The sequence below is a fragment of the Musa acuminata genome, unplaced genomic scaffold (genome assembly GCF_036884655.1).
Source record: "Musa acuminata AAA Group cultivar baxijiao unplaced genomic scaffold, Cavendish_Baxijiao_AAA HiC_scaffold_1139, whole genome shotgun sequence".
NCBI lineage: Eukaryota > Viridiplantae > Streptophyta > Magnoliopsida > Zingiberales > Musaceae > Musa > Musa acuminata.
Window position 1 is genome coordinate 3,214,670 of NW_027021351.1, and position 24,098 is coordinate 3,238,767.

At 35.1% G+C, this 24,098-nt stretch overlaps 1 protein-coding gene across 1 annotated transcript; it reads left to right on the forward strand.

The window, feature by feature from the left end:
• The first annotated feature begins 4,102 nt into the window (after positions 1-4,102).
• Positions 4,103-10,545, forward strand: LOC135671404 (receptor-like protein EIX1). The gene is made up of 3 exons (XM_065179508.1): positions 4,103-6,473; positions 7,165-7,224; positions 10,154-10,545. Exons 1-3 carry the CDS (start codon positions 4,103-4,105, stop codon positions 10,543-10,545), a joined length of 2,823 nt encoding a protein of 940 aa, XP_065035580.1.
• Positions 10,546-24,098: the final 13,553 nt, after the last annotated feature.

Sequence of the window (24,098 nt, forward strand, 5' to 3'; positions counted from 1 at the left end):
TATTTAACTCTACTTGTGTCTTCACGTGTGATTTCGAGTGTGTACCAAAGATCGTATATAGTTTCACAAGTCAAAATATGATTAAACTCATTTTTGTCCAAGGTATAAAACAAAATATTCATAGTTTTAGCATTTAACGAAAATATTTTTTTCTCAAAATCATTTCATTTGTTCATAGGTTTATAGGGTGTTTGAAAACCAAGTTTATAATATTCTATAAATCAAAGCTCATAGAAAGCAAGAAAACTCTCATTCGTGTTTTCCAATACATGTAGTTCGTTCCATTGAACATAGGAGGATGAGTGATAAAGTAACCCTCTATATTGCTGATAAAAGCCATTCTCTTGGGTGTTAAACTAATCGAGAAAAAAATATGAATTAGGGTTTTCATAAAACTTTCGATAATTCAAAATTTTCATTCGATAAAGCTCGTATCGGAAGGATGTTTAACTTGAAAATATTCGTAAGAGTAATGAGCATAGTAACCAAGTAAATCGGTTAGTAATATGAATAAAAAGTATAACAGAAATGTAAACAGAGTTTTATAGTGTTTTAATCATCTTGACCTATATCCACTCCTGATTTCTTCTCCGTTGAGGCCACTGGCTTTTACTATCAATCTTCTTTTATAACCCTTTTCTTCGTTTCATAAGTTTAGGAGATAACCTTTATAAGTCACTCCCTTAAACAAAAATCTAACTTTGAGAAGAGAAGGAGAATTCTTATAAGATTATAATAGTGTTTTCTCACAAATTTGTTCTTAGTTCTTGTGTAAACCGAGCAGGGATAAGTGAAGTATTTATAGATCCTAAATAGATTCAAATTTGGAGCCAAAACAGTCTCATCCCGGGTTTTCAAGGTATTGGTGGATGCTATCGCCTGCTAGCACTAGGGGATGCCACCGCTTGCCAAATTGACCACTAGTAGTACCATCACCTTCTACTTAGCCCAAAACAACTTCAACTCAGGCCTAATGGGCAACTAATTGAGTTGGCATCGTTTCATCCCAAAACTAACTCAATTAGACCTAAACTAACTCGATCTAAACATATATGATTATAAGCATGAATCCTATGTTTTCCAACATGTCATAGGTTCATCCAACGCATCGTTCGATCCTTCGGCATATTGCCCAATCGGCATGTTAACTTTCCGCAACTTGCAATCTCCTTAGTGCAATGTCCGATCCTTCAGCCCGATCCCTGAACTCATGGCACGAAGTCCTTCCGACACATCGATCATTCCTCCGGCTCGACATCTAATCTTCTAACATGTTCTACTCTGACCCAACATCTAATTCTTCCTACTTTAATTGAATTGGCTTTCCTTGATTGATGTTAGTCCTACATCACTTAAATGCATATTAGATCATAATTTTATCAATTGATTTCATCATTAAAATATGAGATTTAATAAGGATATAAAAGAAGATCTGCAATCTCTTATTGACTGGTTCACATGACTAAAGGGAGATAAGAGAAGATTTGTAATATCTCAATAATGTCATATATTCATACATTCCCGCATTGTGTGTATAATCCCTAAAAGTTTCTGTCTATTTATAAGTGAGAGTAGAGGATCTAGGATAAATAATTATGAGAGTTCCTCCTATTAAGATATCTCTAAAGAAATCTTATCATAATTTGATCTCATTTCTATTGACTGATAACCATAATTAAAATCTGATCATATCCATAATATATCTTATATAATTAAATAGGATCACATTATCTAACATTATCAAGCAATGATAGTCATTTCAATTTTGTATGGGTCTCTAGATGAGCTTATGAAAGGACACCTCCAAGGGAATTTTTATCGAGTATCAAACATGTGAAATTAGAGAGCTTTTCAATCGATAAAGGTATGGAGCCATTGAGAAAGTTATCGTTGAGATCGAGAACGACGAGACTATTGGGAACGATCGAGAACTTTTGCTATAATTTTCTCTATCACCTTCATTGTTTTAAGATTCTTGATTGGTCTGATATCCGCCACCTCTTCCGCTTTGTCCATAACCTTTTTCTCTTTAAGATTTTGTTTCATCTTTGTTTTAAAGAGTAAATATAGTTTGTAGTGCTTTCTCTATAGATTTTTCTTCTCCTCTTTTTTAAAGTCATTGTTCATGTAACTTAAAGATAACCTATTAGTTGTTCTAAAGATATTTGTTCTAAATCTTTAGACTCTTTATTCGCTATAGCAATAAAATCAAACTTTGAATATGGAGATCTTAGTTTTTTTTTCTATTACTGTTTGATCACTTTTTTTTTATTGCAGCAAGGTATTTCTAAATACCTTGTTGTAATTTTTTAAACTCAACTCGTAAAACTTATAGGCGAAGTTTCTGTACTTTATCCATACAACCAAATGCTTTTTGAAGCATTTCTCAAGCCTCTTGTGAAGTATTTACTAAAGCGATGCTCTCAAACATTGCATCATCAAGCCCTTAGAAGATTGTGAACAAAGTCATTTTCTTCTTCTTTCATTTATCTTTGAGTTATTTTCTTGCTTCTACATTTATTGCTCCTTCTTGGACATGGTTTAACAAATCTATCTTCTCAAACTCCTATACATCTTGAGAGTCTATAAGAATCTTCATTTGGATATATCATATATCATAAATTTCTTTTCTCAATCTAGGGATGGATGGTACTTGAAAAAGAGACCATAACTAAACCTAATATATAATACCAAATGTTGAACTAGAAAGAAGAGATAAGGACATCACACGATGAAAGAGTAGGACAAGGCAAAATATTTTATCTTTCACTCAGAACTCTTTATAACTTTAAAAACTTTATGTTTCATGACCCAACATAGGGTTTATAAAGTTTTCATAGATATATTATATTAATTATATTTAAAATAAATCATTCTTTTCTAAAAAAACTCTTTCAAAAAACATTGTCAATTTAATTCATCATTCTATAAATATTTAATCTATTTCTCCTCTTCATACAATAAACTTCTTTCTTGGTATATTGATAGATTGAATCTCTTTATGATAGGTTAATAAGTTTAATTCCAACACCTCCCTCTCCATGTTAAAAACACCCATTTGCCACCATTGCCCCTACTAACCGCCACAATCAGAAGAACAGGAAGAAGGTGGAGGTGTATGGCCGGTCAAATCACAAAGCCAACGTGCATGGTTTATAAAGAAACTGATGGTTTATAAGGAATGGGATGCACACAAAATTCTCCCATTCCATGGACTACTTTTGATCTCCACTTCTGCACGAAGAAGACTTGACCTGTCAGCCCAATCGACAGCGGAATCAACTCCAATAAAGGCCAACTTCTTCCGCACAGCATGCAAGTCATCTTCTTCATTTCACCAGTAGACATGGAAGACTTGTAAAGTTCTCGAGTCTTGCCCACTCACCTAAGTGGTTCGTTACCCGATCGAGTTGTGTAGCTATCCCAACTAACCTTCTTTGGTATATCTTTCCGTATGAAGCACGCTCGTCCATGATATTATTTTACGTCTTTTCTAGAAAACATATTACGCTGCGGATGAGGCACTTTCTGTCCTAAAATTGTCATTATGACAATCCAAGCTTCAACCATCGCATGCAAGTTTCGTTAAGATTATACACTAAATTATGCTTGATGTGCTGCTTAAGATTTGAGAGAGCTAATATTCACTTGAAAGAAGAAGAGAAAATGATAGATGTTAATCGCAAGTCAAATTGTAGTTTGTTTGGCGCATCCTTATGTTCATAAGAAGAAGATGACCAACCTACAGAAGAATAAAAAGTAATACTAATATATATATATATATATATATATATATACAGAAATAAATTCTAATTTACTAAAAATTAATTTTTCTATTTAGAACTCTAATCTAAAGTCTAATTTACCGCAAGTCAAAGTCTTCTTGGCCAGCGAACGTATAGACCGGTAAGTAGAAAAAGAATCCTTGGAATGTCAGACAAGTCAAAGTTTGAGCACCATGGAATGGAAGAAATTGTGTGCATCAGTTGGCTTATAACTTTGTGATTTGGCATAGCGTAGCATGCACCTCCACCTTCGTCCTGTTCTTCTGATTGTGGCGGCTAGGAGTAGGTAGAGAGGGAGGGAGATCAAACTGCGCGCCATGGGTTTCCCTTTACGCTTCTTATCATCATTGTCGTTGTGCCTCTTGGCCCTCCTCCTCCACCGGGCCACGGTGACAAGTGGGTGTTTCAGCATGGAGAGGGAGGCACTTTTGGACTTCAAAGCCGGCATCCACGACACCCATAACCGGCTATCTTCTTGGGTAGGCCAAGACTGCTGCGCATGGGAGGGGGTCATCTGTGGTGCCACCACTGGCCACGTCGTCATGCTGGACCTCCGAAACACAAATATTACATATGATTGGGCATTACGCGGTGAGAGGATGAACTCGTCATTGCTTGCTTTATCACATCTGGAGCACTTGGATCTTAGCTTCAATGATTTCAGCGGAATCCGCATGCCGGAATTCATCGGCTCCTTCAAGAAACTGAGATACCTCAATCTATCTTCTACATATTTCATGGGAGGAATACCGGCTCGGCTGGGGAACCTTTCGAGCCTCTACGTTCTTGATCTAAGCGATGCTTTATACTTCGATTATTATGGCGACGGATATCCCGTCGACAAACTCGACTGGCTCTCCCATCTTACCTCCCTGAAGCACCTGGACTTGAGCCGGTTAGTTCTAACCAATGTCCCAGATTGGTTCTCATCGGTGAACATGCTGCCATCCCTCCAAGTGTTAACTATGTCTTCCGTTGGTCTCAATACCATCCCAGCTTCTGTTGCCCACGTCAATTTCACCTCCTCTCTTGCTGTGCTTGATCTCTCCTATAATAATTTCGACTCCACCTTACCCAAATGGTTGTGGAATATTAGTAGTCTTACCCATCTTGATCTAAGCGATGCTTTAGATTTTTCATCCCTTGTTGACAACCTCGACTGGCTCTCCCATCTTACCTCCCTGAAGCACCTGGACTTGAGCGGGTTGAAGCTAACCGATGTCCCAGATTGGTTCTCGTCGGTGAACATGCTGCCGTCCCTCCAGGTGTTAAACATGACTTACGGTGGTCTTAATAGCATCCCGGTTTCTGTTGTCCACGTCAACTTCAGCTCCTCTCTTACCGTCCTTGATCTCTCCAATAATAATTTCAGCTCCACCTTACCCAAATGGTTGTGGAATATTAGTAGTCTTACCCATCTTGATCTCTATTATTCTGGGTTATATGGCGTTATTCCTGATGCAATTGGAGACTTGAGCTCTCTTACTTTTCTTAATCTAGGAGTCAATCAACTCGAGGGTACCGTACCGAGATCCATAGTTGATCTCCGTAGACTGAAAGAATTACATATGCCGTTGAACCAATTGGCAGGAAATTTGAGCGGTTGGCTGGAGCAAATGACGAATCTCATCATTTTGGATCTCCGAAACAATTTATTCAACGGTTCCATGCCTTCCTCCGTTGGTAAGTTCTCTAATCTCACTGAATTGTATCTCCGTGGAAATTCTCTGGGAGGTATCATTTCAGAAGTTCATTTTGAGAATCTTACCAGATTGCAAGTATTAGACTTGTCTGACAACTCCATCACCATATCAATTGGCCAGAGTTGGGTCCCTCCTTTCCAACTCAGAGTAGTAGATTTAACCAATTGTCAGTTGGGACCTCAATTTCCAGATTGGTTGCAGTTCCAAACACAGATCCAAGGGTTATCCATGGATTATTGTAAAATTGCAGGGACAATGCCCGCTTGGTTTTGGAATATTTCATCTTCTACCATCACATATTTATTCCTTTCCAACAACCAAATAGGAGGGAAGCTGCCATCTTCTTTAAAGTTCACAAAGTTGGAAATATTAGATTTGGATTCCAACAGATTTGAAGGTCCATTGCCTCCGATGCTACCGTCTACACTGGATATTCTATCTCTCTTCAATAATTCCTTTACAGGGCAATTGCCGATATGGCCCTATGTTCAATCAGTGGTACTCTCAAATAACATGCTTGATGGTGGCTTATCTTCGTCAATCTGCCAATGGACAGGTGGTCTCGTATACCTTGACCTTTCGAACAACAAATTACTTGGTGAGATCCCTTATTGTCTGGGAAAATCATTACAAAATCTTCGGTTCTTAGATTTGAGCAACAACCACTTGTCGAGTGAAATTCCATACACGATCGGGTTTTTAAATGGGCTTTCACTTTTGCAACTAAAAAATAACAGTTTTTCGGGTGAGGTTCCTTTGTCATTGAAAAATTGTACAAATTTATGGTTTCTTGATCTGACTCAAAATAATCTTGTCGGAAGTATAACGCTATGGATGGGAGAAAATCTACGACAACTGCAAGTACTTCGTCTACGTTCAAATATGTTTTCTGGAGTTATTCCCTGCCAACTTGCTCGATTTGAACAGCTTCAAATATTGGATCTTGCAAATAATAATTTCTCTGGATCAATACCTCACAACATTGGTAATTTAAGTAGCATGAGATCGACATCACAATATTATGGTTTTTGTTCTAATGAATTAGATATCTTTACGAAGGGACAAGATCTTCATTATTTAAGATGCAGCATAAAACTTATGAAAAGTTTGGATCTTTCAAATAATAGTCTAACCGGAGAGATACCAAAAGGAGTTGGAGACCTTGCAGAACTCAATAATTTGAATTTGTCAAGAAATCATTTACAAGGTAAAATCCCTTGGGAGATAGGAGGAATGAAATCATTAGAATCCCTTGATCTATCAATAAATGATCTTTCTGGTAGCATTCCTGAGAGCTTATCTGTTTTATATTCCTTGAGCTACTTGAATTTATCATATAATAATCTTTCGGGAAGGATACCAACTGGTTATCAACTCCAAACACTCAATGATCCATCCATTTACATGGGCAATGCCGACTTATGTGGACCACCAACTTCCAAAAGTTGTTTTAATAATAAAACAACTCAAAATATTATACAAGAGTACAAGAAGGAGATTCCTGAGTGGCTATGGTTCTATATCAGCATGGTATTAGGATATGTGATGGGATTTTGGACCTTTTATAGTATTCTCTTCCTCAAAGATGCATGGAGGCATACTTATTTTCATATGATTGATCATATGTATGATTGGTTCTGGGTGCAATGACATTTAATCTTTTGACGATTGTTTAGATTTTAATCCTAAAATTTCTAGTGTGGATGATCCAAGACTTTACCGTAGATGGGGAGAAGGTATGTCATCACTCTGTTTTTTTTATTTATATGGTATTTTAGATTTGAAGAGAGGTATTGATCAATTTCTATGTAATTAGGGTCTTCTTCTATTTGATGTTTGCATAATCATAACATCGTTGGCTCATTGTTTTAAAGTAGAAAAATATTAGAAAAAGAAGAGAACATACAACCGAGTTTCTGTACTAAGATATAGTCTAAAAATATACTATATTGAGTTTAAAGGAACAAACACATTACTTTCAAAATGATAGAATAGATATTATAATTTGACTATTGTGTGTGGATTGGACACAGAGGAAGCGAGGGGTGGCTTTGGCATAGGGAGAAAAGAAAAAGAAAAACAAACGGTGTGAGATTTAATAAGGATGATGTTTTTATATCAAGAGAGTAATATATGATTTTGAATTCCTTTCACTCCCTACCAATTAGAGAGTAAATAGGACTATAGATTAATTAATCTAAGATCATTGAGTATGTTGTGATCTTAGATAAAAAATAGTCATTCTCAGATTAAAAAAGAAAATATTATGATTGTTTATTGGATTGGTTTATATTATTCGAATGATTTAGGAAAAGAAGAAAATGTCGATCACTATATCAGTTATAATAATCTACGATTAACGTAAGTATGGAATGATTTTGTCTAACTTGTTTTCCAATTTAATAATATATATTTGTTAATAATGAAGTTATGTGATTTGCAAATGTTAAATTGACTTTGAAAATAAGCTTGTCAATATTACATTTGTTTAAAATATTTAAAATATTTTATTATTATATTTTCGAATGCTATATTGTTGGACATATTTCAAATGATACATAAGGAGTTATTATGAATCAATATGTTAATTTAAATGATGATTAATTGTTCAATTAGTTAGTTTTAATTTGGATCTTATCGATTGGGGTTATATATTCCTTAAGTTCTTAAACTAGTTTCTTATTGGGTTATATATTATATCTCATGATTCTTGTTATGGGATATAATATAGTTATAGCCATTAGATATATGCCCTTTGTTATAGTTATGACTATCGATGAATTTTAGATGTGAAAGCTTAGTTATACTTATACTGATTCATCATTAGTGAATGATAATCTTTGCATTAAAATGAAATATATCCACTTATGTTTTGTTATACAAATGTTTTTAAAGATTACATTAAAAAATTTTCAGATGCCTACGAGTAAATTGAATTTGGTTATGCATCGAGGTAATAAATTAAATCGTTTATGGTTCAAACTCTTGAGATTTGCGATGTAATAATCAATTAGTGGGATGTCTTTGGTGTGTTTGAGAGCTCACTATGAAAAGGAACCGTTGCAATATTTGTTTAACATTGTTTTTGTTGGTATTTGTTCATTGTTAGTTTCTCTTCCTTGAATTAGCTGAGATTCGAAATACTATAGATAATGATATAGTGGTACTCATCTTTCTTAATCGTTTTAGAATTATTATATGGTAGTTCAGATTTTTTCTAATAAATCTGTTATCATCAATTTTTTTATTTAAAATGATTTGACAACATTAGTCTACCTCTATAGAAAAAAATAAAATTTTAATTATATAAGATCAATAAAGACTTAGGTCATCTTTATTCAAGCACAACTCTCCTTATATATCTTTTTTCATAAATATCAAATAATTTATATCTTTCTCTTAGGAAGAATGAAAGTATTCTTCACATCTTATTCTCCCTCCTAGAGATATATAGAATATCTATAGAAAAAATAAATCCTTTCAATACGGCTCTCAAGATGATGATATTATAACCTCTTTAATACTGCTCCAATTTAAGGATAAGACTGATCCAAGTTATCAATCCACTTTATATCAAATCTTTCTAGCCAAAACAAATATTAAGATACTCTGAACAGAAAACAAAATCATATAAAATGCAAACGTTCACTTGTCACTCCATGTCATCTCTTTTATATATATATATATTCTTCACATCTCGTTCTCTCTCTTAAAATCTAAATATATATATAATATTTATAAAAGAAATAAACCCTTTTAATATGACTCCAATTTAGTGGTAAGAGGATGACATCCCAACCCATCAATATTGCTCCAATTTAGTGGTAAGATTGATCCAAATTATCCATCTACTCTATATCAAATCTTTTCAGTAAAACAAATATTGAAAGACTCTACCAAAAAAATAAAGTCATGTCAAACTCTATTCTGACTCCAACCCTCTCTACATTATATCAAAGTCATGAATTGGACATCAAGTAACAACAACTCCTCTCTCTCTCTCTCTCTCTCTATATATATATATATATATATATATATATATATATTGGTTGGCAGCAGTGATTCTGGTGAATGGTGAACCAGGTACTTTTGCTTGTCACCATGGATCTCTCTCTGGTGTTGCGTTCTCATGGTGACTCCATTTGAATTGCAATCTATTGATGATGACCACAGATTTCCAAATATATTTGATTCTTTTATTCTGTATTCCTTCTCTTTTCTTCCGTTCTTTCTCTTACACTCAGTCTCCTACGCTGCTGCTCCTCTTTTTGTCTTCTCTCCCAATTTTCTCTTTTTTTTTTTTCTCTCAACAATATATTACTAGATTACATATTATTAATTTAGATTTTGATTGTTCTACATGAAATAACCATTCATAACCAACCATGATCTTAATCCAACCATTATAAAATTACATTGATGGTGTGACTGATAAAACCTTCTGATTCTTAAATTAGTTTAGGAGTTGGAGGTCAAACAGAATTTAGATCTCAAAAAATATACTTGAGGAATCTTTATATAGTGAGGTCTAAGATTATTATAATCGAGAAAAAAATAATAATAATTTTTTCTTAAGACCGAATTCATAACCTTTTTATTCTGAAAAAATGGGTAATGATAAAAGCTTTTTTAATCATCACATTCATATTGGACTTATATAATTAGTCGATAGCTCGATAGTTCCTTTCGCCGTAACAGACATATGTCATGCGAACGGAGGCCAAGCCATTAGGGACTCCGTCGCCCCTCCACTGCTATTCCATCTCTATGTCGGTGTCCGCTGCCCCGTCCCGTCCCTGTCCGACTCCCTGTCGATATGCCTGGCCAACATTGGTTTGGGAACGCCGTTCATATCTTTGCTGGAGTTGAGGCATATCGACAACCACCTGGCGTACCAGCACGCAAATCAATTCGCTGCACTACTCTTCTACAGTCGCTACAACTTGGGATCCCTCACCAACTTGGGATCCATGCTTGCTGAAATTTCTTCTCCCATACAGATTGTACATTGTTCATGCTGTTGGGCTGATAGTCCATATTCAGCCCATGTGGGCTAGGACAGTCCATAGCCCACACCCCCTCTTAATATAACCCTAATTAAGATTAGGGGATGTGATGACTGCGTTTTAGAAGTAGAAAAAGACTATAAAAAAAGGCAGCAACGAGGCAGATCTTTGATGGGATTCTAAAGAGAAAAAGAGAACAAGGCAGAAAAGGAAGAGAAAGAAAGAGAATAATACAAGGATAACGCAGAGAGACTTTTCTCAATCATCTAGCAAGTTAGATCAAATCTACAGTAGACTCTTGCTGTGATTACTTGGGGAGGTTTTAGATATTGTGGGCAGTGACGTGATCCTTGTATCCCAGTTATTCTCTTGTGGTTGTTGCTAGGGTTTAGAGCAAGAGATTGAGATTTGTATATTCATTATTCTCATAGTGGATTATCTCTAGTTTGCCCCGTGGTTTTTACCCTTCACATTGAAGGGGTTTTCCATGTATATCTTGGTATTCTGTTTGATTGCGTTTCTATTTAATTCCGCTGTATATTATAGTCTTTTAGTATTTGTTCATATACAAAGGTTATTCCTTTTTATATTCCCATCACATGCCTCGCATGGAGAAAGGGGATTTCTTGAACCCGAGGGTTTTCTCATAGCTTTCCTTTAGAACTGCGTAATGTGGTGGGGTATACGGGATTCATTGCTTAGGGTAGTTCTTTTGAGGCCGGATCACTACTGAAAATTTGGAAAGGGATGGAGCCTTGATCTTCTATAAAGGGAACAAAGTGTTATAATCTGTTTGTGGTTATCTCAAAGAATTGTAACGAACATAAAGACTCATTTGCACAATTGACTCTGTATACTCTTCAATTACAATTTTGATTAAACTGACTCCCAATTTTAACCACAGATGTCCAGTAAAAGTGTTCTTCGCTAGAAAAGACTATTAGGCTAAATCAATGTTTAATTATCTATAGAAGCGAAATTACAATGAACAATACCGTAATTATGGTTCTTTAATTACACAAGTTAGACACGAAGAACAAGCAGCTAAATGAACTTACCATAATGTTATAATTTGATTACACTTAGTATACCGTATAGACTCCAGTAAAGCAACAAAAAGATGAGCGGACCAACACTTCAGAAATAATCACATATATGTGATACAAATAAGTGAGCAGAAATAGGAGATTCCAGGAGATAATTACCACAATTTGGGAGAGGACAGCAAACTCGATGAGGACATTGATTAACATTGTCGTGTGGGGCGAAGGAGGAGTCTTAAGGAACACGACTAGCATAATCTCTCTTTATTATGCCTTTGAAAAGTGGTTGAGTCTATCATCTCATATCTCTGTATTAATAATATTAATTTTTTATAATAAATTAGATTAATATATTTACTTTCACCTTTGTTAGTTAACTTGGTACCATATTCCATATGTATATCTGTAGAGTGACAATCTTTAATGAAAAATATTTTTAGAACCTCCTTTGCATAATTTAAAATTCTTTCATTATGTTGTACAACTTCAATATCGAGGAAATAAATCATTAGGCCCAAGTCGATTATCTCAAACTTCTTCATCATAAAGTGCTTAAAGTCTTTAATCATGAAGATATTATTGCTTATAAAAATTAAATCATGTACATAAGCATGTTCATATGGATATTTAGGAAAATTATTTTAAATAAAATAAGTATATATCCAAGAATTCCATGCTCTTAGGCTTGTTTAAGCACAAAAAACACTTTTTTTTAACTTGTATACCTTATATTCTTATTCATGAATATTAAAACCAGGAGGTTATTGAACATATATCTCTTCTTCAAGAACTCTATTAAAAAATATTGATTTGACATCCATTTATAAAATTTTTCTTTTCATTTGAGCTGCTAGAAAAATAAGTAATCTTATTATCTCCAATCGAGTAATTGGTTTAAATACTTCTTCATAGTCAATCACATATTATTGTTTGTAATCATCTGTAACCAATCATGCTTTGTATTTCTATACCTCCTCTTGCATTTCTTTTTATTTTGAAAATCCACTTTACACCAATTGCTTAATAACACGAATCTTCTTGTTCATAGTTTGTCGTTATTTTTCTTCTCTACAAACTTATTTGAAGGTTGATGGATTATATCGTACAAAAAGATAAAATAAAAAACGCTCTTCATTGTTAGTATCGACCTTTCAAGTAACATCATATAACTCCTGAATTATTCTTATCCTTACAATTAGACTTCTTGAATCATGTGACCTAGCCAATCTAGGTGATGATTCAAGTAAAGACTTTTCGATGCTTACTTGTATTATATCATCCTCTTCTGAAGATATAGTTTTCTTATGTTGCTCATCACTTTTCTGGTTCCAAATCTATTGTTCCTCAAACTCAACAAACCTTGGCATTACAACTTTGTTTTCGATAGGATTGTAGAGTTTATAACCACTGGAATTCTTAGCATAACCTAACAAGATGCATTTTTAATTTTTATTCTTAAGTTTTATTCTTTTTTCTTCTGGTATCTTAGCAAATATAACACTTCCAAAAAATTCTCAAATGATTAACTCTTGATTTCTGTAAGCTTCATACTTCTTCTAGTGTAATATTACCAATTCTCATTGTCGAAATTTTTTTAAGCAAATAAACTGCACAAGCAAAATTCTTTAGGAATTCTTCTTTCCTTTAACATGCATCGGACCATATTAACTATAGTTCTATTTTTTCTTTCTAAGATATTATTTTCTTAAGGTGTATATGACATGATAAATTAATATAAAATTATATTATTTCTATAAAAACTTTCAAATTTATTTAATATTCACCATCCCTATTTATTTTTAAATATTTAATCTTACAACCACTTTCACTTTTAACCAAATTCTTAAATTGTTTGAATTTGCTTAAAACTTCTTTATTTTTCTTTAACATGTAAACTCAAGTTTTGTCATTATGATCATCAGTAAAGGTAAGAAAATACAAGCTTCCTTCAAGTGATACTAGATTGATAGGTTACAAACATCTAAGTGTATCAAATCAAGTCGATGCCATTCTTTTGTTCTTCTAAATTTGAAAGACTTTCTTTCTTGCTTGCTAATGATATATACTTCATATAATTTGGAAGAACAATCAATTCTTGGTATTCTTGTCACAATATTATATTTTTCTAGAAGTTTCAAAGTCTCAAAATTTAAGTGAGCATATCTAAGATGCCTTAATATAAAAATATCCTCAATATTAGTTTTAAAATAATACGACCAATCAAATATGCATAAATGCAGAGGAAACCTTTTATTCTTTGTCATTTTCACACGTGAGATTAATGTTTTATTATTATCACAAATTAAAAGAGTCATATATTTTATCTCAATATCATAACATTTTTCAAGTAGTTACCCCAAGCTCATAATATTATTTTTTATATCAGGAACATAATAAAAATCTGAAATACATAAATTTTACCATTATTAAGTCCAAGAAAAATTTTACCTTTGTCTCTTATTAGTCTTTGAGATATATCACTAAATGTAATGTTCCGGAAATAACTCGTATCCATTTCTGAAAAGAGTTCTTTGGTGCTACATATGTGATTTGAAGCTCCTGTATCTAGATATTGTGTCGTAAACTAATCTCCCTTCAAATTATTATAAGTTATTAGCAAAACCTGTATCTTCATTCTTTTCTTTTTTAACAAAATTTGCCTCATCATCTTGATTGTTAAAATTATAATAACATTCAAAGGAATAGTGTCTATACCTTTTTGCAAACATAGCATTAAATTTTAGACCTTTTAAAATTTCTACCACGTCCACGTCCTCGACTATAACCTCGGCCTCTTTGGTTATAATTTTCTCTATTACCTTCATTATTTTAAGATTTTTTATTAGTTTTATATCCGCCACCTCTACCTCTTTGTCCACGACTTTTTTCTCTTTGAGATTTTGATTCATCTTTGTTTTTAAGAGTAAGCATAGTTTGTAGTGCTTTTTCTATAGATTTTTCTTCTCCTCTTTTTTTAAGTTTTTGTTCATGAACTTGAAGAGAACCTATTAGTTATTCTACATATATTTGTTTCAAATCTTTAGACTCTTTATTCGCTATAGTAATAAAATCAAACTTTGAATCTAGAAATCTTAGTATTCTTTTCTATTACTCTTTGATCACTTATTTTTTCTATTACAGCAAGGTATTTCAAAAATAGATTCAGAAATACCTTCTTGTAATTTTTCAAACTCAACTCATAAAACTTATAAGCAAAGCTTTTTTACTTTATCCATACAACCAAATGCTTTTTGAAGCATTTCTCAAGCCTCTTCTAAAGTATTTACTAGAGCGATGATCTCAAATATTGTATTATCAAGCCCTTAGAAGATTATGATCAAAGTCATTTTCTCCTTCTTTCTTCTATCTTTGAGTTATTTTCTTGCTTCTACATTTATTGCTCCTTGGACATAGTTTAACAAATCTATCTTCTCAAACTCCTATACATCTTGAGAGTTTAGAAGAATCTTCATTTGGATGTACCATATATCATAAAATTTTTTTCTCAATCTAGGGATCTAGATTTGGATGGTGTTGAATCTCGTATTTTGATGATGAAACTACTTGATATATGTTTATGATTTAATCTACATTTTGAGTGATGCAGGATGCTTCGATCAGGATGAGACAATTAAAGCAGGAAAATCATGTTGTGCCAGAGGAACATGTCAGAAGATTGGACGTCGGGCCGGTGGATCAATCGACGTATCGACAGAAGGCTTCGGGCCGTGGACTTGGGCATCGGGCCAAGAAGAGCAGGTATTGTGCCAAGGATATCGGAGTTGCGGAGTCAACTGGCCGATTGGGCAATAGGTTGCAGGAAAGGACGATGCACAGAAGAATCGGACGAAGCGTCGAGGGACCAATGACATGCCAGACAACTTGGTTAATTGCTTAGGATTAATTGTCTCGATTGAAGTTTTGTTTTAAGTATGCAGGATTAACTACGATGAAAATAAGATATGCAATAGGAGTTGTGCCGGAGTCAAGATAATGATCACGTTGGGAGTTCGAGAGTTCGACGGAAGTTCGGACAGTCGTCGAAGGTTCTGCGGGAACAAATCCGAGAAGTCCATGAGCTTGCCAAAGAAGCTCGTTGGAACTCGCCAAGTGGATCGTCGCAAGTCTAGGAGTTTGCCGGAAGTCTGCAGGAGCATCACCGAGGGTTCATCGGATGATCGACGGAAGTTCGCCGGAAGCTCGCCGGAAGAAGCGATTGACGCACCGGAGCAAGTTGCAGTAAATATCTTAGGAAAAATCGTAGTTAGCACAATGATTAAGTTGGAAATGGGAGGTGATCCCATTAACTTAATCTTGGGGCAATTGGGCCCTTGAAAAAACCCAAATTGGGCCGAATGGATCAACCCATTCGGACCCTGATTTCTGCTAAGCGGTGGCACCGCCTGAGCTCAGTCTTCGAGCTCTAGCAAGAGGTGCAACCGCCCCTGACAGAGGTGGCACCGCCTGGGCTCGGTCTCCGAGCTTTGGCTGAGCGATGCAACTGCCTCAGTCAGGAGGTGGCACCGCTTGAGCTCGGTCTTCGAGCTCTGGCAGGAGGTGCAACTGCCCTTGACAGGAGGTGGCACCGCCCAGAGGCTCAATCTTCGAGCTCTGCCAGGCGGTGCAACCACTCCAGTCAGGCGGTGCAACCACCAGATCCCAGAATTCCGGGAATTGACAATTTTGAGCTCCAAATTCAAACTGGGTTGGGGCCTATAAATACCCCACCCATTCAGCATTGAAAGGAAACATACACACACCGAAATCCTGATCTTATTCTGTGATTCTTAGAGCTCAAAATTGTTATAAAGGCCAAAAGTTCTTCTCTCTCTTTACTTCCAACTTCTGATCTTTAAAGAGAGGAGAGAAAATTCTGTAAGGGTTGTCTCCTAAGCCCGTCAAAAGGAGTGAAACTGTAAAAGGGTGGTTAGCCTTCGCCTATTGAAGGAAGGCCTCTAGTTCACGTCGGTGACCTCGTTGGTGGAGGAAGCCAAAAGTGGAGTAGGTCAAGATTGACCGAACCACTCTAAATCTTGGTTTACATTTACTTTGAGCATCTTATCCTTACTGCAAATCTCCTCAAAAGCTTACTGCTTTCTGCGTATATACGATCGGGTTTCAAGCTTTGCACTTTCCGAATCGGCGTTTAGACATAAATCAGTTTTATCGTATGATCATCATATTTCAGTGTGTGTTTATGTTTTTATTTCTATCATAACTACAAACTGCCTTTATATCCTTGCTTTAACTGCATCTCGCTTAATCAAGTGATTTACGAATCAGCATTTAGACGTAAATCAGTTTTTTTGTACGAATATCATATTTCAGTTTACGCCTACTATCTGATTTGAACCATAACTGCAAACTGCACTTATATCTTTGCTGCATCTCGCTTAATCAAAAGTTAAAATGATTTACGAATCGGCTTTCCTACCGAAATCACTTTTATCGAACGAACGCGATTTTTATCGTAGAAGGTTTTCTACTACACTAATTCACCCCCCCCTCTTAGTGCTTTTGATCCTAACAATTGGTATCAGAGCCCAGTATTTCTTATTTCGGATTTACACCCGAGAGAAATGGCTCTTCATGGCTTTCAAGAGGGCTTATCGGTTGTTCGTCCACCGTTGTTTAACGGATTGGATTACATTTATTGGAAAACTCGAATGAGAGTTTTCTTGATTTCTATGAATTTGGATTTATGGAATATCATTGAAAACGGTTTTCAACTTCCCTCTAAACCAATGAACGAATGGTCGGATTTGGAGAAGAAGTATTTTTCTTTAAACGCAAAGGCTATGAATGCCTTATTTTGAGCTTTGAACAAAAATGAGTTCAATCGGATTTATATGTGCGAAACGGCTTTTGACATTTGGCGAACACTTGAAATCACGCACGAGGGAACTAGTAGAGTCAAAGACTCGAAAGTTAACATTTTATTGCATGATTTTGAGCTTTTTCGAATGCAACCAAGCGAGACTATAGGCGACATGTACACCCGTTTCACGGATGTCGTCAATAGTTTAAGAGCTTTTGAAAAATGTTTTTCATATTTTAACTCGTAAATAAGATTTTGCGTTCTCTTTCTAAGAAGTAGGATTCAAAAGTAACTGCAATACAAGAAGCTAAAAACCTAAACAACTTACCACTTGAAGAACTAATTGGTTCGTTGATGACGTATGAAATGGTGCACAATGCACATGATGAACAAAATCACCTTCCAAAGAACAGGAAGGATTTGGAACTCCGGACAAATGAATACCACTTGAGCGATGACTCAAGTGATGAGGACAATGATGAACTTGAACTTCGAATACTAAATCTTAATAAGTTTATTAAATAAAAATCTAAAATAAACAATAAACTTGAACGAAGGAAGAGGCTAAGTTTATTAAATAAAAATCTAAAATAAACAATATCGAGCTCCTCTAAAGACGAGGAGAAAATCATGAAAGGCAAGGTGGCAAACTACACCTTAATCACTTTCAATGATGAGGTAATCGAAATCCCCCTAATTTATTTTGAAATTACTTGATGCTTTCATGATGTATTTTTTTTTAGTTTAGAATTAATTTTCTTAAAAATTACATGTTTTAAAAAAATTATGATCATGCTAAGTAATTTCGAAAATGATAATAATGCATATTTTATGATAAACAAATAAAATGATCTTGATTGAAAATATGAAATCATGGTTAAGAAGTAATAATGTGTATTACGTTTATTTCCATTGTTATTTCTCAATTTTGATTAAAAAAAATCATGTTTGATTTAAAGAAATGCATAATGATATTTTGATTAACAATTTTATGCATGAGATTTTAAGCTATACATGATGATAAGCATGTGTTATTTTCATGAGTGTATTTGAAAAACTATGGCAAAAATGTGCTCGAATACATGAACTTGTTAAGATTATTTTTTGGACTTTCTTGATTCAATGTTCAAATCACTTAATTGCCATGATGATTTTACACTATTACATGCCTTAATAACATGTTGGAAATTATGTGTTTTGGATACAAAATTTTTATGATCATGAGCATGTTTTATCTTCATGATTGAACTTGAAAATCTATAGCAAAATCTTGTCTGAATGCATGAAAGTGTTAATTTCATTTTCAGATTCGCTTAACAATTGGTATCCTAACAATCGGATTTTCTCATACATTTATTATAAAATATTTTTCTGAAATGGATTTGATGAAATGATTCCTGCTTATAAATTCCATCTTGAAATATGGATGATAGTGTTTTTACTTGCAAAGATTTGTTTCACATACATATCTTGATCCTAACAATACAATGAGATTTCTTATGCAAAAATAAAGTGCTTTTGTGATTCTTTGCTAAAGAAAATAATTATTAAAATCATGATCTTGATAATTATAACATGAAGTTCTTTATAAATCAAGATCGTTCATTATGCTCCCTACATTTATCAAAAAAGAATTCTTCAAATGAAGTGTAACTTGTCTTTTGATTTCTCAGAATCCAATGAAGTGTCATATTGATATCTTGATACTTGGAATATTTTAAAATGTGATCTTGATAAGAATGTTTCAAGTTGCTCTTTGTGCTATATCTTTTCAAATAAATCATGAGCCTTGATATCATATATTTCATAATATAGAAATAACAAGATTTCTTTGCCTTGTATGTCTTCTGTGATGATTGTACATCAATTTGCTTTATTATGAATTATATGAATCTTGATCGTGAACATGTTAAGAAGAATTTTAATGAACCATAAATCATATCTTTGGTATTCACGAATTGATCCTAACAATTGAACCTCATTGATATCTTTCATTGATATGATAAATTATCATCTCATGATATATCGCATAATTATATCATGCTTTGCGATTGTATCATGTGATCTTTGCTGAATTTTCACATTGATATTCTTCATGACATGATTTCTTTGCATTGTTGTCTTGTATGCTTCATGTGATAATATGAATACATGAAACACTTATGATATGATTTTTATGCAATTCCTTGTATTCATGAAATGTTTATCTCATCACCTAATAATTCTTCTTGATATTCCTTATGTGATGATAAGAATACATTAAATATTCATTAATTTGTTTTGATGTATACAAATAAGAAGTTTCGATCATGTATGGTAGGATGTAATTTAACAAATTTGGTACCATCATGTTGCAAAATAAATGATTAGGAATCATGCATTAATGATGATTGTATATTTTATGATTTGGCATGATGCATGCAATGATGAAATATTCATGAATTTGAAAATGCATGCAATACTTATGACAATGATGTACATGATGTATTGCATATGATATGTATCATGAATGCTTTAAATGATGAATGTTTGGTATCATGATCAACATGTTGATAAATGCTTAAAAATTTTAATGTTTGAGTATCATGTATGATATACCCATTAATGATGATGATGATTGATTTATTTTTCGGTATCGTGCATGAAAAATAAGGTTTTTAAAATTGTGTATGTTTTAATTTGAATATATAATGATGCACAAATAAAATTGATACTTACCTTTGTCATAATCTGAAAATTAAAAAAAAAAGGGTCTTCCCTTCTTTTTGACAATGACAAAGGGGGAGCAAGAATTTCTAGCGTTGACATCATGAAAAAAGGCAAACTAGCTAACTTACACAATTCAAGATGAAAGCAAAAATTACACTCCTCTAAAGAGAAGATGCAAATGTAACACTTGCCAAATTGTTTGCTTGCCTCATGTAAAACATTATCTCTTGCTAGTTTGGCATTTTGCTAGCTTGCACTTTGCAAAGAAAGCAAAAATGACACTTCTCAAAAGAGAATAAAGAGCTTGTTATCTTGAACATCACAAGCTTGCCAAATAAAAATTGTAAAAGTGCTATATTGCCTATCTCAAGAAGCAAAACTTGCAACTTGCACATTGCAATAGGAAGCAAGAATCATAAGCTTACACAAGAAAGCTATCTTGCATTTGCTTTCGAAATTTTTGCTAGCTTGTATGTAGTAAAACTTGCATATCGTAAAAATTGCTGGCTTGTAGTATAAAGAGAAGCAAATAGTTGCTATCTCAAGAAAATTAAACATGCTAAACTTACACCTTGCAATGGAAGCAAAATTGCGAGCTCAAACATTGCAAAGGAAGCAAAAATTTGCTAGCTTGCAACTTGCATATTTCAAGAAGCAAGAGTTGCCTTCTTGAACATCTCTAAATTGCTAGCTTGCAAGTTCTAAAATGTTGTAACATTGCTAGCTTGTATGTCCTAAAAGTGCTATCTTGTATGCTGTAAAACTTGCATATCTAAAACTTGATAGCTTGAATGTTCTAAGCATGATGTAACATTTGCTAAATTTTCTGGCTTCAAAACTGCATGATGATAAAACTTGATATTATGTTTTTCATGCAATAAGTCAAACTAATATTCCAAACACAAGAATAGTTGGACTTCTCCTTTTTGTTGATGACAAAGGGGGAGAAGTATGATGTTATGCATAAGTTTATGATGACGTGTTGCAAGTATTCATGATGAATATTGCAATGACTTGAATTCAGTTTGAATTCAAGATTCTATCAATATGGCATATTGATAGGGGGAGTTTGTTTAAACTCCGGGAGTTAAGTTTAACTCCGTCATCAAGTGGTTGTCATCATCAAAAAGGGGAAGATTGTTGAATCTCGTATTTTGATGATGAAACTACTTGATATATGTTTATGATTTAATCTGCGTTTTGAGTGACGCGGGATGCTTCGATCAGGATGAGACAATTAAAGTAGGAAAATCATGTTGTGCCGGAGGAACATGTCAGAAGATTGGACGTCGGGCCGGTGGATCGGTCGACGTATCGACAGAAGGCTTCGGGCCATGGACTCGGGCATCGGGCCAAGAAGAGCAGGTATTGTGCCAAGGATATCGGAGTTGCGTAGTCAACTGGCCGATTGGGCAATAGGCTGCAGGAAAGGACGATGTGCCGAAGAATCGAACGAAGCGCCGAAGAATCGGACGAAGCATCGAGGGACCAATGACATGCCAGACAACTTGGTTAATTGCTTAGGATTAATTGTCTCGATCGAAGTTTTATTTTCAGTGTGCAGGATTAACTACAATGAAAATAAGATATGCAATAGGAGTTGCGCCAGAGTCAAGATAATGATCACATTGGGAGTTCGAGAGTTCGATGGAAGTTCGGACAGTCGTTGGAGGTTCTGCGGGAACAAATCCGAGAAGTCCATGAGATTGCCAACGAAGCTCGTCGGAACTCGCCAAGTGGATCGTCGCAAGTCCAGGAGTTTGCCGGAAGTCCGCAGGAGCATCACCGAGGGTTCATCGGATGATCGACGGAAGTTCGCCGGAAGCTCGACGGAAGAAGCGATTTACGCATCGGAGCAAGTTGTAGTAAATATCTTAGGAAAAATCGTAGTTAGCACAATGATTAAGTTGGAAATGGGAGGTGATCCCATTAACTTAATCTTGGGGCAATTGGGCCCCTAAAAAAACCCAAATTGGGTCGAATGGATCAACCCATTCGGACCCTGATTTCTGCCAGGCGGTTCAACCGCCTTAGTCAGGCGATGGCACCGCCTGAGCTCAGTCTTCGAGCTCTGGCAGGAGGTGCAACCGCCCCTGACAGAGGTGGCACCGCTTGGGCTCGGTCTTCGAGCTCTGGTTGAGCGGTGCAACCGCCTCAGTCATGAGGTGGCACCGCCTGAGCTCGGTCTTCGAGCTCTGGCAGGAGGTGCAACCGCCCCTGACAGGAGGTGGCACCGCCCAGAGGCTCAGTCTTCGAGCTCTGCCAGGCGGTGCAACCGCCAGATCCCGGAATTTCGGGAATTAACAGTTTTAAGCTCCAAATTCAAACTGGGTTGGGGCCTATAAATACCCCACCCATTCAGCACTGAAAGGCAACATACACACACCGAAATCCTGATCTTATTCTGTGATTCTTAGAGCTCAAAATTGTTATAAAGGCCAAAAGTTCTTCTCCCTCTTTTCTTCCAAGTTCTTATCTTTAAAGAGAGGAGAGAAAATTCTGTAAGGGTTGTCTTCTAAGCCCGTCAAAAGGAGTAAAACTGTAAAAGGGTGGTTGGCCTTCGCCTATTGAAGGAAGGCCTCTAGTTGACGTCGGTGACCTCGTCGGTAGAGGAAGCCAAAAGTGGAGTAGGTCAAGATTGACCGAACCACTCTAAATCTCGGTTTGCATTTACTTTGAGCATCTTATCCTTACTGCAAATCTCCTCAAAAGCTTACTGCTTTCTGCATATATACGATTGGGTTTCAAGCTTTGCACTTTCCGAATCGGCGTTTAGACGTAAATCAATTTTATCGTACGATCATCATATTTCAGTTTGCGTTTACGTTTTGATTTCTATCATAACTGCAAACTGCCTTTATATCCTTGCTTTAACTGCATCTCGCTTAATCAAGTGATTTACGAATCAGCATTTAGACGTAAATCAGTTTTTTCGTACGAATATCATATTTTAGTTTGCGCCTACTATCTGATTTGAACAATAACTGCAAACTGCACTTAAATCTTTGCTGCATCTCGCTTAATCAAAAGTTAAAGTGATTTACAAATCGGCTTTCCTACCGAAATCACTTTTATCGAACGAACGCGATTTTTATCGTAGAAAGTTTTCTGCTGCACTAATTCACCCCCCCTCTTAGTGCTCTTGATCGTAACAGATGGTACTTGGAAAAGAGACCATAGCTTAAGCTAAGATATAATACCAAATATTGAACTAGGAAGAAGAGATAGGGATATCACACAAAGGAAGAGTAGGACATGACAAAATATTCTATCTTTCTTTATAGCATCAAAAACTTTTATATTTCGGGTTTATAAAGTTTTTATAGATATATTACATTAATTATATTTAAAATAAATTATTCTTTTCTAAAAAACTCTTTCAAGAATCATTAGTCAATAAGTTTAATTCCAACACCTCCCTCACCATTTTAAAAAAACCCACTTGCCACCATTGCCCCCAACTAGCCGCCACAATCAGAAGACCAGGTAGAAGGTGGAGGTGTATGGCCGGTCAAATCACAAAGCCAACATACATGGTTTATAAAGCAACTGATGAGGAAAGGAAAGGGATGTACGCAAAATTCTCCCATTCCATGGACTACTTTTGATCTCCGCTTCTCCACGAAGAAGACTTGACCTGTCAGCCCAATCGACAACGGAATCAACTCCAGCAAAGGCCAACTTCTTCCACACAACATGCAAGTCATCTTCTTCATTTCACCAGTAGACATGGAAGACTTGTAAAGCTCACGAGTCTTGCCCACCTAAGTGGTTGGTTACTCGATTGTGTTGAGTAGCTATCCCAACTAACCTTCTTTGGTATATCTTGCCGTATGAAGCACGCGCGTCCATGATATTGTTTGACGTCTTTCCTAGACAAAAAAGTTCTACCAAGAGGATGCTTCTAAAAGAGGGGGTATACAGTACTCTTTTAGCCTCTAGAAAACATATTACGCTGCAGATGAGGCACTTTCTGTCCTAAAATTGTCATTATAGACCAGTAGGTAGAAAAAGAATCCTTGGAATGCAGCTTA